This window comes from Melozone crissalis, unplaced genomic scaffold (genome assembly GCF_028551555.1).
Source record: "Melozone crissalis strain CALT ecotype California unplaced genomic scaffold, PUWL_Pcris_2 ptg000042l_1, whole genome shotgun sequence".
NCBI lineage: Eukaryota > Metazoa > Chordata > Aves > Passeriformes > Passerellidae > Melozone > Melozone crissalis.
Window position 1 is genome coordinate 54,503,413 of NW_026535820.1, and position 13,036 is coordinate 54,516,448.

The 13,036-nt window shown below is 47.1% G+C and overlaps 1 protein-coding gene across 1 annotated transcript; it reads right to left on the reverse strand.

Annotated features, from left to right (window-relative positions):
* Positions 1-967: 967 nt before the first annotated feature.
* Positions 968-12,828, reverse strand: IRF4 (interferon regulatory factor 4). Its single transcript, XM_054285279.1, has 8 exons — positions 12,625-12,828; positions 11,960-12,146; positions 11,102-11,190; positions 10,413-10,554; positions 8,552-8,659; positions 7,303-7,656; positions 3,291-3,403; positions 968-1,341 (listed from the first exon to the last, which is right to left on the reverse strand). The coding sequence occupies exons 1-8, from the start codon at positions 12,826-12,828 to the stop codon at positions 1,198-1,200; spliced, it is 1,341 nt and encodes a 446-aa protein (XP_054141254.1). The 3' UTR covers positions 968-1,197.
* Between the last annotated feature and the right edge of the window lie 208 nt (positions 12,829-13,036).

Here is a 13,036-nt window from a genome sequence, read left to right on the forward strand (position 1 = left end):
AAACTTCATTGACACACACACCCAGCAGACTTCTTTGTCTTTCTAACAGCACCCTACCACTGAAAGCTGCAAACTGCATCAAATTCTGCAAACATTCAAACAAGTATTTCCTTGACTGCCTTAGTACAAAAGGCTAAATGCTGCTCTCCTTGAGCTCTCCTTTCACATTCATCTCAGTACCATGGGAAGAAAGCTGCAAGTGCACACGAACAGCAGAGTTGGCTCTGTCTAAGTCACAGGTGGTGTTATTTTAACCTGGCTTATGTATGTGACATCAAAAAGGGCTAGCTGGACCATTTCTGTGCTATTTGCAAGGTCTGCCAACTTAATTCTAATGCATACATACATACATACGTACGTACATATATATATATGTATGTATAATGCATGCATAGTAGCTTACAATTATAAGAATAAACCAATTTGTTTATAAACCTGCTCTTTGAGACTCTAGAATTTTAGTGGTTAATCCACTGAATCCACAGGTAATATGAGTTGAATGGTCACTCTTCTTAACACAGTACCATAAATGCACTACTTTAGAAACTGCTATCATGGAGGCTAATCCAATAACAACAACGGCAGCAACAAAATTCATTGTCAGGACAAGTGTCAATCGGACATTAAAAAAATATGTCTCTGAAGAATTGCATTGTTTTCAAAAAATACACTGAAATATTCTATACAAGAAAATAGGCATCACACTTACGAATCTAATTTTATAACCACGTACATGTATTAGCTATCCTCAATAAACCATCTACATTTGCTACCCATCTACAGTAGCTACAGTTTCAAATTGGGAACACTGCAAATTTATGTACTTTCCCTGAGATCAGTAATCCAAAATAAATAGCCCTGCAAAGGTAACAGTGTAAACTCTGGATTTAAGTCTTCGGTAAGGATCAGTCCTCAAAAGCCAAGAAGAACATTAAGCAAATGTAAACACAGCAATCATTTTGTCAGTTTTCAGTTAATTCTCAGCAACAGTGGAACCCCATGTGAGACGTAGCATCCAAATGTTGAAGACCTGTCTATTTTATTGTACAATACAGTTGTCCTAGTTGCTCACTTTCCTATCATTGTACCCTTGAATGCATCCAGCTGGGATTGTGGATGTCCAAATCGTGACCCAGATCTGCTCTTCCACTCTGCACAATCTTTACAGTGCCTGTAAAACCACTCCTTCTGAGGTTCTTACTCTTGAATAGAGGAATGGCGAATAGATGTGTGATAATCCTCTGGACTAGTCACAAGTTCTGGTAAATCATAGCCTCTCAGCAGATGTCCACTGTTTTGTTGAGCAAAGTAATACAGCTGCCTGGCAAACATTGGTTCAACCTTAAGAACAGACAAAATGTTAATCAGACATGTGACAAAACTTCACGCTCCTCATCTTAGTTATTCAGGGTGGCTTTAAGTTAAAAACAAGTTGAGGCAGAACAGTTCTGCTTCCCAGAATGGGAATACAATTTCAATGGTTTCAGTAATTTCTGTTTTAAACCAGGTCTTGCCACGCCTAGCCCTGCTGCCAAGTGTCTCACTTCCTGCACACACTCCTTTCCTTCACCACCTTCATTATAAGGGACTGTAGCAGTGACACAAATGATGTATCAAAAATTGCAGTCCCTTAGCCAGCCCCAGGCTGTGAGCAATGCCCACAGGACACACATGCCCACAGCCACTCCAAGGGTTTAAATACATGTTGAACGTGTCAAAAGTCTTGTCTGCACTGCAAAGTACTTTGAGGACTTAACTTGAAATGTTGCAGCCCTCAGGTAGGCTGATATATGTCGCCAAATGACTGTGTCTGAAGTCAGATTTCAACCTAACATTTTCGTTTACTTTTGTTTCTGTTCATTCAAGCTCTGATGAGAAATTTGTTCAACCACCAAGTGGGATTTGTATGAGTTAACACTGCCTCCACTTCTGTCTCTTCAGAAACCACCACTCCCTCTCAGGGCTTTGGGCTCTGACTGTAAATATTTGAGCTGTACACTGAGAACAAACACCTGAAGCTCTCCTTACTCTCAGTGAAGGACAGGCTGAATGACACTTGTCCACAACCCTCTCCTGCTGGTCAGCCAATCCCTCCATGTTAAAAGACACAGGCACTGTTTTGGAGGAAATAAGTGCCAAGGTGGAGATGGGGAGGCAGTGGGACAGGTGCCCCAGGCAGCTTTCAGTGCATTACTGTTTGGTGGGATAATGGGGTCCCACCAGCCCACAAGCCAGGACAGATCAAGAGGATGAGCAAACTGAGCAATTGGCAGAGGGGAAGCAAAGCTCTGGAAAGAGCAGGAAGTACAGGCTCACAGAGAAGATACCAGGACAAGAGATGGATAAGGGGGCTGGAGGGAGGATGCTACAAAGCAAGGATGGAAAGCTGGAAAGCCAAAATAAGAATGGGAAAAAGTTGAAGGAGAGACAGGGATGGGCAACCATCTCCAACTAGTCATTGCACAGCTCAGGATGGATTTGTGAGCTTCTCAACTTCCACCCCAGAGATCTGCCAGGCAGCAGTGTGGCAGCACAAAAGCTACACAGCTAAGCAGAGGCCACAGCTTATGGTAGAAATCTGACTTGGCACCCATCCTGCTACCAAAGGGGCTTTCGAAAAACTTAAAAAGAGATGCCAGTTTTCTTCTCAAGGATGCAGTAAGCAAAGCCCTGCCACTAGTGTGAGCATTACCACCTCTCTTGTGGTTTTATTGGCCAACACAGCCAATTCAGAAAGTACCTGGTCTCAGTCTCCGCCCTCATCCTCTCTCAGAGAGCATCCCGAAACAGCAGCTTTGAGTGTGTGTGAGCTGAGGTCAGCCAGCCCATGAGCCTGACAGCTACTGAGCCCTGAGGCTGCACAGGCAGCCCCTGCATCCCATCAAGGGCTGAGGCCCTTGAGATGCAAGCTGGGATTCTGGAGCACCTTGAGTGCAGTGGGTGTAAAAGCACCACATCCTGCAGCGGCCAGGCAGCCCAAGCAGCTGCACAGCTGTGCTGGTGCCAACAACAGCACAGCCCAGCAGCTCCAGGTACATTTCAGCTTTAGATGGGATTTGCAACAGATCAAAAAATGCTCTGTACAGAAGGAAAATCAGGTGCTCTGCCCTACTGAGGGCTTCCAGAGAACCCTTGGCAGATCTGGGGATTAAACCTTGCTCTGCAAAGTGCTGCATCTTCAACAATTTACCACCTCCCTCATAATCTACATGAGGCACAAAAGCCTGACTGGCAGATTCATATCCTCCAAGGAGTGTGCTTGTTTTAGGTAAGGCAGAAATCCTACTTACATGGGCTGTAATTAGTTTCCTCTGCCTCTGTGGATCTGGAAATTCTTCCCCAAAGCACAGAGCGACCTGATATCTCGGCAGCGGACGTCCATGGTGGGCAAAGGCTTGCAGCTCTGGGAAGAGAGAAAGCACAGTGCTGTGGAATAATCAGGCAAGCATCACACAGCTACTCACTCACTCCCACCACCAGCATGGGAGAGAAAAACAGAATGGCAAAAGGAAAAAAAAAAGTGTGGGTTGAGATAAAGAGAGTTTAATGGGTAAAAAGAAACAAAGAAGACAAAACAAAGAAAAACAAGTGATGGAAAAAGCAATCACTTGTGACTGGTTGATCTACACAGGGCCAGTGCCCAAGCAACAGTAACCTCTGGCAAATTCCCCCATGCCCTGTTTTACTGCAGAACACAAGGCCGTATGGCATGGAATTTTCCTCAGCTGGGATTGTTGAAGCCCTGACTGTGCCCCTTCCCAGACTCTTGTCCACCCCAGACTGCAGCCTGTGAGGGCAGAGTGAGACAAGGAGAAAGCCTTGACATTGTGCTTGCACTGTGCAACATCAGCTGAACTGTCCCTGTGTTATCTGCACTGTTTAGGTCACAAATCCAAACCACAGCACCACAAGGACCACTGTGAAGAAAATTAACCCTGCTCCAGTCAAAACCAGTGGAGGCCAGTAAGACAGACTTTGGGGATGACCTTGGAGCACAGTGGAGAAGACAAAGTAACTCCAGGGATTGATGAGAGAGGTCAGGAAAAAGACAAAAGGTAAGCACAAGACACTGAGTTTGGAGACCTTCCCTGGGATCAGGGGGAGCTGGTTACAACACTGCAACTCTTCTGTGTACTTTGTCTCACGATTAATTTCATATGCACAAACCAAGAGGTCTTCCAGTTAGTACTTCTATGGGACCCTGAGAGCAGAACCCCTGGAGCAGACACCTCTGGTACCATTCAAGGGAACCATTCAAGCAGACACACAAGAGCAGCACTGAAATGGCTTGGTAGTGCCAGAGACACAAAATACTGCCAGGCCCAAAAATTAGCCACGGCCAGACTGTGACAGAGGTGAGGTCACTGCCACACTGTCTATGTCACACTGAGGTAAGAAAGGGGAAGAGGCTCTACTTCAGCCATGTACTGAGCCAGCAAAAGAGCTTTCTGTGTCTTCTGTGCCCCTGCACTCTCTTTGCTAACCCATAACCTTGTGCAAAGTGAAATGATGAAATATTGTTATTCTAATAGTCAGTGTCCCCTGTGAAAAGTAGCAGGGGAAGCCTTTATAAGGTACTCCCACTCAGACCAGAATCTCCAGTGTTGTGGACCAAATGTTGTTGTTTTGATACTGCATTTCCATCCAGAAAAGACAAAATTCAATCTAACACAATATCCTTGCTGAAGTGTGTGTTGAGTGCTGTGTTTCTACACAGATGATAGGTAAATATTCCATTTTAATTTATAGCCCTGTCCTTGCTTTCTGGAAAAAGCTGCATTAGTATTAAAGCCAATGTATTATAATGAAGCACCCTCCCTGCTAGAAAGGGAAAGGAGAGCCTTTGAACTTGACATGACAAATGCATCTTTTCCCAAAACACACCCCTGCCATTCCTACTCCAACTGCAGGCTTTTCAGACCAAGGTGTGGATTCAGTGGTCATCCCAAACCTGGCTTGGACTACAACTCCTACTGAGAGGGCCAGTAAAACAAGTAAAACAATGGGCAGCTTGCTTAAAACATGGAGTAAAATGTAGTTTTCTCCAAGGTCTCCCCAGAAACCCCTGAAGTGTGCCATACCCTCTGGGGATAAGGCAAGAAAGAAGAGATTTTTCTGTGGAACTCTCCTTCCCTCTGTGCTGCTACAGGACAAAGAAGGATGACCCACCCAAGGCCAATCCAGCTGATGTGCAACTTCTTTCAACTTCCTCTTTCCCTTGCTTTACTTGGCCTCAGCAATTCTCCAAGTCCTGAGTACCTGTGGGAGTGCCCATAGCACAGAGCTGGAGGAGAAAGCCCTTTCTTTCCCACCACCAGGACAGCCATGGCTTGAGTTCAGCCCTGCACTCCTCCAAAACCTTCTGCTCGCTCTGTCTTCCTTTCCAGGCCCAAGTGCATCATCCAACACCAAAGGGCTCCCCCTGAGCCTCCCCAAACCCTTCCCACCTCCTGACACTCCTGCTCCAGCTGCCATTCCTTCTGTCCCACCAACTGTTCTCTGGCTGCTACCCTCACACACCAAGCTCTCTTCCTCTGTTCTCCTACTCTCCACCCAGCCCAATTTACAACAATTACCATGAATTTATCTCTCTCCACAGAGAGCATTCCCCTGGTTTCTGATTTATTGTCCCATTTTAGCTTTCTCAGCAGCAGAGGCTTCTCAGCCCAGGCCCCAGTGTTACAGTGCAATTTGCATTTAGGGTTCAGCTTCCTCAGTGGTTCCCCAAGAGCTGTGGCTGATTCACAGCACTTCTGCATCTGTCCCTTTCTCTGCTGTTCATGATTCCCTCTCCTGGCAGAGATCACCTGTCTCTCTTCCCAGGGGAGTCCCAGTTTCCCAGGGTAGGGGAATCCCTGAGTTTCCTTGCAGGCTGGGACCCCAGCACATTCAATGTGTCAGGCCCATGGCAACTCACTTCCAAACTGCACTGAGCACCATCACATGCAAAAACTCACTTTGCACATGCCACAGACCGTGACTGCAACCACACACTTGGGTTTGCACAGGCACTGGTGCATAAGTAATTTAGGAGGGGTGAAAAATAACTATTGCTTGAGCTTATCATTGGGGTTAGGTGTCTAAAAAGAGATGTCCTGTCAACCATTTGGAAGAACCCAGAGCACATCTAAAAAACCACCTGAGAAAAGGGAAAGGGATTTCCAAAACCATCACAAGGCACAGAATTATACATCTTTAAATTAGCATGTGATTGAAGCCCAGCCCAATGCCTGACCTCAAATTCCCCTTTCTAACTGTCAATTCTCACATCTATATAAGATTTCTCTCTTTAAATGCAATTTTTTCTTGGCTGTTTCTCTAGGACAGCGTATCAACCTTGGAATATAAAGTATGCTAAAACTGATGATTTGGATTTCATTTGTTGGGTTTTTTTTTTAATTTTGCAAGGCATTATTCTCCTGAGAGTGTCATGCCAGTGCTGATGCCCTGTTCTAGTAATGAAACACACCAAACCCTAGCAACTTAGTTCACCTCTAAGTGATGCCAGAAATATCCAGAAAGGACCAATATCTATTCCTGCTGCCCAAGCTGTCCTCTGGGACAATGACCACCTCCCACCAGTTCCTCTGAGTGGACAGCTCTCCTCTCTCTAACTGTGCAGGTGTGCTGGGAAGTGGGGTTGAAGCTTTGCCCCTTCCCTTCACAGGCTGTAAGGAGAAGGCACTGTCCTAAAGCACTGCCCTGCTCCCTCTGCACTGCCTTGTGCAAAATGAGACCTTTCAGAGAGCTCTGTGAGGTATGCACCTCCTTGCTCAGAATATTAGGCAGTCCTGAAATTCCAGAGTTTGTGAAACCCGTTTGAATTCCTAGGTATCTTTTAGACACTGGCATAGACTGAAAAGAAGGTTTGCTACTGAAATTTGTGTACTTGGGGCAAGACCTCAGGCTTGCTCTGGGTCAAGCTGAGAGGAGTGCAAGTGCAGCCCACAGACTTATCCAGGACTTAGACTAGCAAATCCAAGATGAGGATCCAGTTTTCTGTGTCAATTTATGGAAAAACTATTTTTGCTAGGTTCCTTCTTATGCTTCATATAGAAATGTGAGAGATTGGGTGTCACCAGCTGAGCCTCAGCTGACTCCTGCTGGTCTGTGCAGGGGCATTGAATGTGCAGAGAGCAGAAATTTACAGGATTACTCAGGATTCAAGCACCCCTTGGCTGCACTGCCCAGAAGCATCAAGGGGCAATTCTCACTTGAATGAAAAGAGCACTGCCATAAAGCTGATTTGGACAGTGACAGGTGACGTTTCCAAAAGGACATCAAAGCCTCAGTGGGAATTACCTGCTAAGAAGCGCTGAGTGTCAAAGAGCTTGCACGTTTGGTCCCGCTCCAGCTTGTTGGGTCGGTCACTGCAGAGCGCCATCGGCCCATCCCAGTAGATCCTGCTTTGGCAAAGTCTCTTAGCGTAGAGGCCATCAGGTGCCATCCACAGGATTACTCCTCGCTCCAGGTGGCTCAGCAGTTTCTCTATGTTCTTCCTCTGGCCATTATCCTCTGGATAAGGGAAGACAACTTGGTCCAGGCTGCTGACCTCGTAGCTTTGGCCGTGGGATATCCTGCAGCCCTCAGGGCTGGAAGTTGTCACCTCCTTCACCAGTATTTCACGGTAGTACAAACAGATGTGGAGTCGGCAGTCTACGAGGAGAAACAAACAGACAAACAAAAAACAATCCCTGTGATAAATTAGTATGGATGTTAAATGTTTCAGATCTGTGCTAAGGCCAAGAGACAAGTTTACATAAGATTTCTGAGCCCAGCAGTCAGCGCCACCCAGAAGTGCCAGCTGACATATTAGTCAAAAAAAATAAAAAGAATATAAATACTGAAATTTTAGGGACACAGTAGCATTAATGTTCACTCATCTTATTAAAAGGGCTACTGATGCGTGGGAATTTGGTAGAACTAAAATCCCACCAAGTTCACATTTCCATTTAAAAGGAAAAATCAGCACAGAAAAAGTTGATGTTGGTCACATTTTCCAAGCTCACGTCACAATTAAACCCACTGGCTCAGTACACTTCCTCAGATTTAACAAGGAAGTAGCTGTGTTTCCCCCCAGACTTTGCATAGAAAAGGCTCCTGCACAGGGGACCTGCAAAGCTGCACTCAGCTGCCCCGAGAGAAGCAACTGCTGGCTCCAGCTCCAACAGGGCTGTGCTCAAAATCCCCTGCCTTGCTTTCAAATGGCCATTTGGTTCACTTGGCTGACTCCTATGAATTCACACAGCACTGAAAATATATATATAATACACACATGTGTGCACAGTGTATGCTCACACACACACACAAAGACACACACATCTACACACCACACTGACCCTGACTCAGTAGAGCAATCCCACTTAAGAATCCCACCAAGCAGCACTCTACAGGTCTATCCACTATCTCCATGAAAAGCACATTCCCACACCTTTTCTTTTTTTTTCTTCTTTTTTCCTTTAATCTGAAAGGAGAGATGGTGCCTGGGCAAGGCAGAAGGGGGAGTCTCTTGCCAAGCTCCCCAGGAAGCCTGGGGGGTTGTGGACCTTACCTGAGAGAGCGAGGGCTTCACCAGACCTTATGCTTGGCTCAATCGGGATGCCAGGAGTCTGGGACTCAGGAGGAGCACAAGCATAAAAGGTTCCTGTCACCTGACAACCTGTTTTCACAAACAAAAGTCAGTGACAGAGGCCTAAATCCTAAAGGAAAAGCCAGGGCAGAGATCACAGCAATGCAAAAGTGAGTTTTCCTGGGCCCCAACAGGAACTCTCTCTCTCTTTCCCCGTCTTAAAAAGGTCCTATTCCCCAATTCCTCCAGGCAGGCCAACTCTACCAATCACTCCAGATGTTACCTGGACTATGTTTTCAATTGGATCTGCATGAAACAATCCCTTTGTGCTTCTATATTCCCCCTTGTCCTTTTCCTTACTTAACATGTTATTCCATTAAAGAAATAATTTACATTTTTAACTAGACTACAGTGCTCCTAAAAGTCACCTGCATGAAACAATCCATATTTCCAAAAAACTTTACTCATGATGGGTATAACAATAAAGCTGGGATTGACACTGTTTAAATGTAGGTGAAGAAAAATGTGCAGCAGAAGATTATTAGGGTTTTATTAGCAGAACTACTATTTAGAACTACTAAACTGTTCCAACAGATGCCTTTGAGTAGGTGGATTATGCCATGGACAACTGATGTTTTTCCTGTTTATTAATGCCAATATAAGTCTTTGGAGGATGATGCAAGTGACTGGCAGACAAGAACACTTTACCTTTCCCAGTGGCAAAACTCACCACAACCAGGAGCTGGAGCAACTGGGATAAAAAACACCCACGATCTCTTGATTTTATAGCCCAGTGAGAAACACAGTATCAACCCTAACAACAGCCTACAAATTCAGCAAAGGATCCAAATGTGCGCAAGTGCTGCAGAGGATGTACTTCAGGGCAGAGTTCACTCTGCTTGCTTGATGTTTTTATTAGCAAATAACTGAGCTAAAGAGCAAAACATTCTGCCTGATAATTCCAATATACTGCCAGTAAAGTTGCAGTGCACTAAATATTTACTTTTTAGCAGACCCAAAGATTTCTCTGCACTAAAACCAGGAGAGAGCTGTCCTCTGAAAATATAGCACCTGCTCCAAGGGTCCTTTCTTGCTTTCCATCCTTTCCCGTCCTTCTGAACCAGGTGGTTCTCCTCAGAAATCAAATGCCTGCATCCTCAGGTGAGTTACCCTGCAAGGGTCTACAGCACACAGTTCCCTTTCTCTTATGTTTTATTCCCTGCAAGCTTCAGCACTGCCAATTTTCACAGTTTGGGCTTTTTCCTACAGATGCAGAGCTTGGAAAGCCATGGTTGTGTTAGGCTCTGGTACTGTGAGATCTTTGGGGAAGGAAGCATTCCTTTATTCTGTTTCTGCTGTACCAGCCCCAAGAGAGTCTCAATCCATGACAAGTTGTCCCACTGCCACAGCACTAAAATAAAGTAATAATTCTAGCTTTCCCCTAGGGAGAATAATGTCAGTGTAACCCACAAGGCTGGAGGGAAAACCTCACTGGTGTATGCCTCAAAGTCCAAAATCAGAGAGAAAAGCTAAAGAACATATGTTCCCATTTGGGGTTTTTGTGAGGGCTGGTTGCCTTCTTTATTGCTCAGGGCTTTTGAGACAGCTGAGGACTTTTGGGGGCTGATTTCTATCAATGCAGAGAACTGCACAGCCCACACACCACACATGCAGTGGCAGCGGATGCAAGAGCCAGGACAAAGGTGGCTCCCTTTCAAGGGAACCCAGCACTCCTCTACATCCACATCTGTTAATTCCAAAGCCACAAATAACGAGCCTGAGGAATCTGGGGTCCCTCCAGGTGTTCAGCCTCAGCAAGCAGCCCCGAACAGGGGTGTCTTACCGTTCTCACAGGCGGGCCCCTGCCAGTGATGGCCGCGAGCGGCAAAGGGGATGCTGGCGCACTGGTACGGAATGTCGGGATGCGGCTGCTCCGGGGCAAACTCCCTCCAGTTCCGCTCATGGGGCACCATGTAGTTCGGCACCTACTCGATTTAATGAGGCATTCTTTCAGCAGGCAGCTGTCACAACTAATGCTATGCATTGCATCAGCTTTCTCATCTCAGCTCCTTGATTTTCCCTGCCAAAGCCCGTGGAGGTCCGAGCCGTGCCCAGGCTGCGTGGATGGCACTTGGCCACCGCCACCAGTGAGGCTCTCAAATGAGCTTCTCCCCACTGGTGTAAATAATAAGAGGAGTGGAATGACAAAAGGCAGTCAAAGCACTGCTGGTAAATGTCTGCTTGAAAGAGCAAGGCTTCATTGGGTGCTCGCAATCTGGCACCAAGAGAATGGCAGTGCACTAGGAGCTGCTGTCCCACAGAAAAGAGCTATTACTCTGGGATAAACAACACCAAGGGAAATCAATTGCCCTGTGGCCTCATCTGACATTAGAAAAGTTGCTTCTCAATTTCCCAGTTCTCATAATGAAGTTTCTTCGCAGGAAGAACCTGAGAGCCCCCCCAGCAAGGACAGACATAGCACAGAAATTGTGCTGCTCAGAGGCACCAATCAAAACACAACTATTGCCATACCTGGGATGGTAGTGCAGTGTAAGGAGATGTTATTGGAAAGGGATGGTTCATCATCAATGGCTGTTCCTCCATGCTGATCTGCTTTGCACCTGTGTTCACCAGAGGGATGAAAATAAATTATGTCAACCACATCTTAAGGAAATCCGAAATCGGCACAATAAAGGCAAATCCATACAAGCTGCCACTGAACAGAGAGAGGACCAAAATGCCTTCCAGTGCCCACTTGGACTGGATTCCCTGGCCCCCCTGGGGCAGCCTGTCCCTCTGGGCTCTGCAGTGCCCCACAGCACAGTGTGTCCCAGCCTAGTGCACAGTGATGCCAAGCCTTTCCTCTCACAGGCCCTGCCTGGCACCAGGGCCTTCTTGGAAAGCAGGCATGGCCCAGCCCCTGCCCTGGAGGCTGCAGGCTGGGCATCCCTCACTCCCAGCTCTTTCCCCCCAAGGCAGTTACCTACAGTCTGCCCCAAAATTGCTCTTCCCTGTATTCAGAACCTAGAACCAGCATGCAATTTTTATTTGGTTTTTTTGCCTGTCCCTTGAGCCGCCTGCTTGGCTCTCACTACACAGAACTGGCAGGGAGGCTCCAGCTAAAAGAGCAATTCCTGCAATGATGTGCAGGCGCCTGTCTGCATCTTCCTGCAGGGGCTCCCTCTCAGTGCTCCAGCTCAAACGCCAGCAGTCCTCCCGCAGACACAGCCTCTCAAGTCACAGAACAAGCTGCACTTGAGCCCTCATTTTGGTCCCTTAAAAGACTTAAAAAGGCTGCAGGGTCATTCCAGAAAAGCACACTTCAGTCCTCATATGCTTGCAATGAGACATTTTCACATTCTGTAACACAGGGAATTTGAGATGCTTTACCTTTTTTGGCTCCTTCTGGCACTATTCTGTACACTTTATAGGGATCTGAGATGTCCAGCTGGCTTCTCTCCACCAGTTCTTCAAAGTCATTGCTCTTGTTCAAAGCACACCTTAATCTTGTCTTCCAGGTAGGGGGATCTGGTTTATCAATGCCCTCTCTGAACTTTCCTTTAAAAAGAGCCCAAGCCTGGAAACATTTCAGATAATCAAAAGAGCAGGAAAATGGAAAAAAAAAAAAAAGGGAAGAAAAAAAAGAAAAAAAGAATCAGGTACAAGGCATAATGCTTGAAACAGCATACAGTGTGTGTGCTTACATGTGTGTGTGCTTACATGCGCATGAATTGTTCATGAATTTACTCCCCACAGGTTTAAGCTAAAAAATAGCAGCATGGTACGGTACAAAAAACAGTTTAGTGGGCATAAGAAAAGGGAATGAATGTGGAAACAGATGTGCTGTGGTCCCAGAAGCATTTAGCTCCACGCAGAGAACTGGGGAATGGTGGCTGTCCCACAAACACAGGGACACCAGGGCACAGCCAGGCAGTGCCCAGCACAGCCAAGCAGCAGAAGCAGCCTGCAGAGGCAGGTGGCAAGGATGGGATGGTGAGCAGCATCCCTCCTGCCCTGCCAGCGCTCCACCACCCCCAGCCCAGGCTGAGCCTCACCTTGAAGAGGGCGGCGTCCTCCTCGCGGTTGTAGTCCTGCTTGCCAGCGTGCTTCCAGGGGATGCGGAAGATGCTCTTCTCGTCGTTCTCCCACACCAGCCCGGGGTACTTGCCGCTGTCTATCTGGTCGATCAGCCACTGGCGCAGTTTCCCATTGCCGCAGCTCACCGAGTTCATCCCGCACTCGCCCGGCTCCAAGTTCATGCCACTCCTGTCACAGGTTGGGCAGGGGGGTTCGGGGTGCCCCACCAAGCTGGCCTCTCCACGCAGGTCCAAGCACCGGCTCTCTGGGAGCTGCTGAGGAGGGGGAAATGGGCAGGATGTGGGGAGAGGCCAACCCACAGGCTGAGCGCTGGGCTAAGTCCCCACCAGCGGTGCCCAGTGCCTGGTGCCACACACGCCGCACCAAACA

Bases quoted from the DNA above. Each gene is read 5' to 3' on its own strand.
- IRF4 (XM_054285279.1), bottom strand. From the start codon at position 12,828: ATGAACTTGGAGCCGGGCGAGTGCGGGATGAACTCGGTGAGCTGCGGC. The intron at 7,657-8,551 runs GTAAGGTCCACA...TTCTCCTCGTAG, and splicing joins TGAAGCCCTCGCTCTCTCAG to ACTGCCGACTCCACATCTGT. The intron at 3,404-7,302 runs GTAATTCCCACT...CTCTCTTCCCAG, and splicing joins CACTCAGCGCTTCTTAGCAG to AGCTGCAAGCCTTTGCCCAC.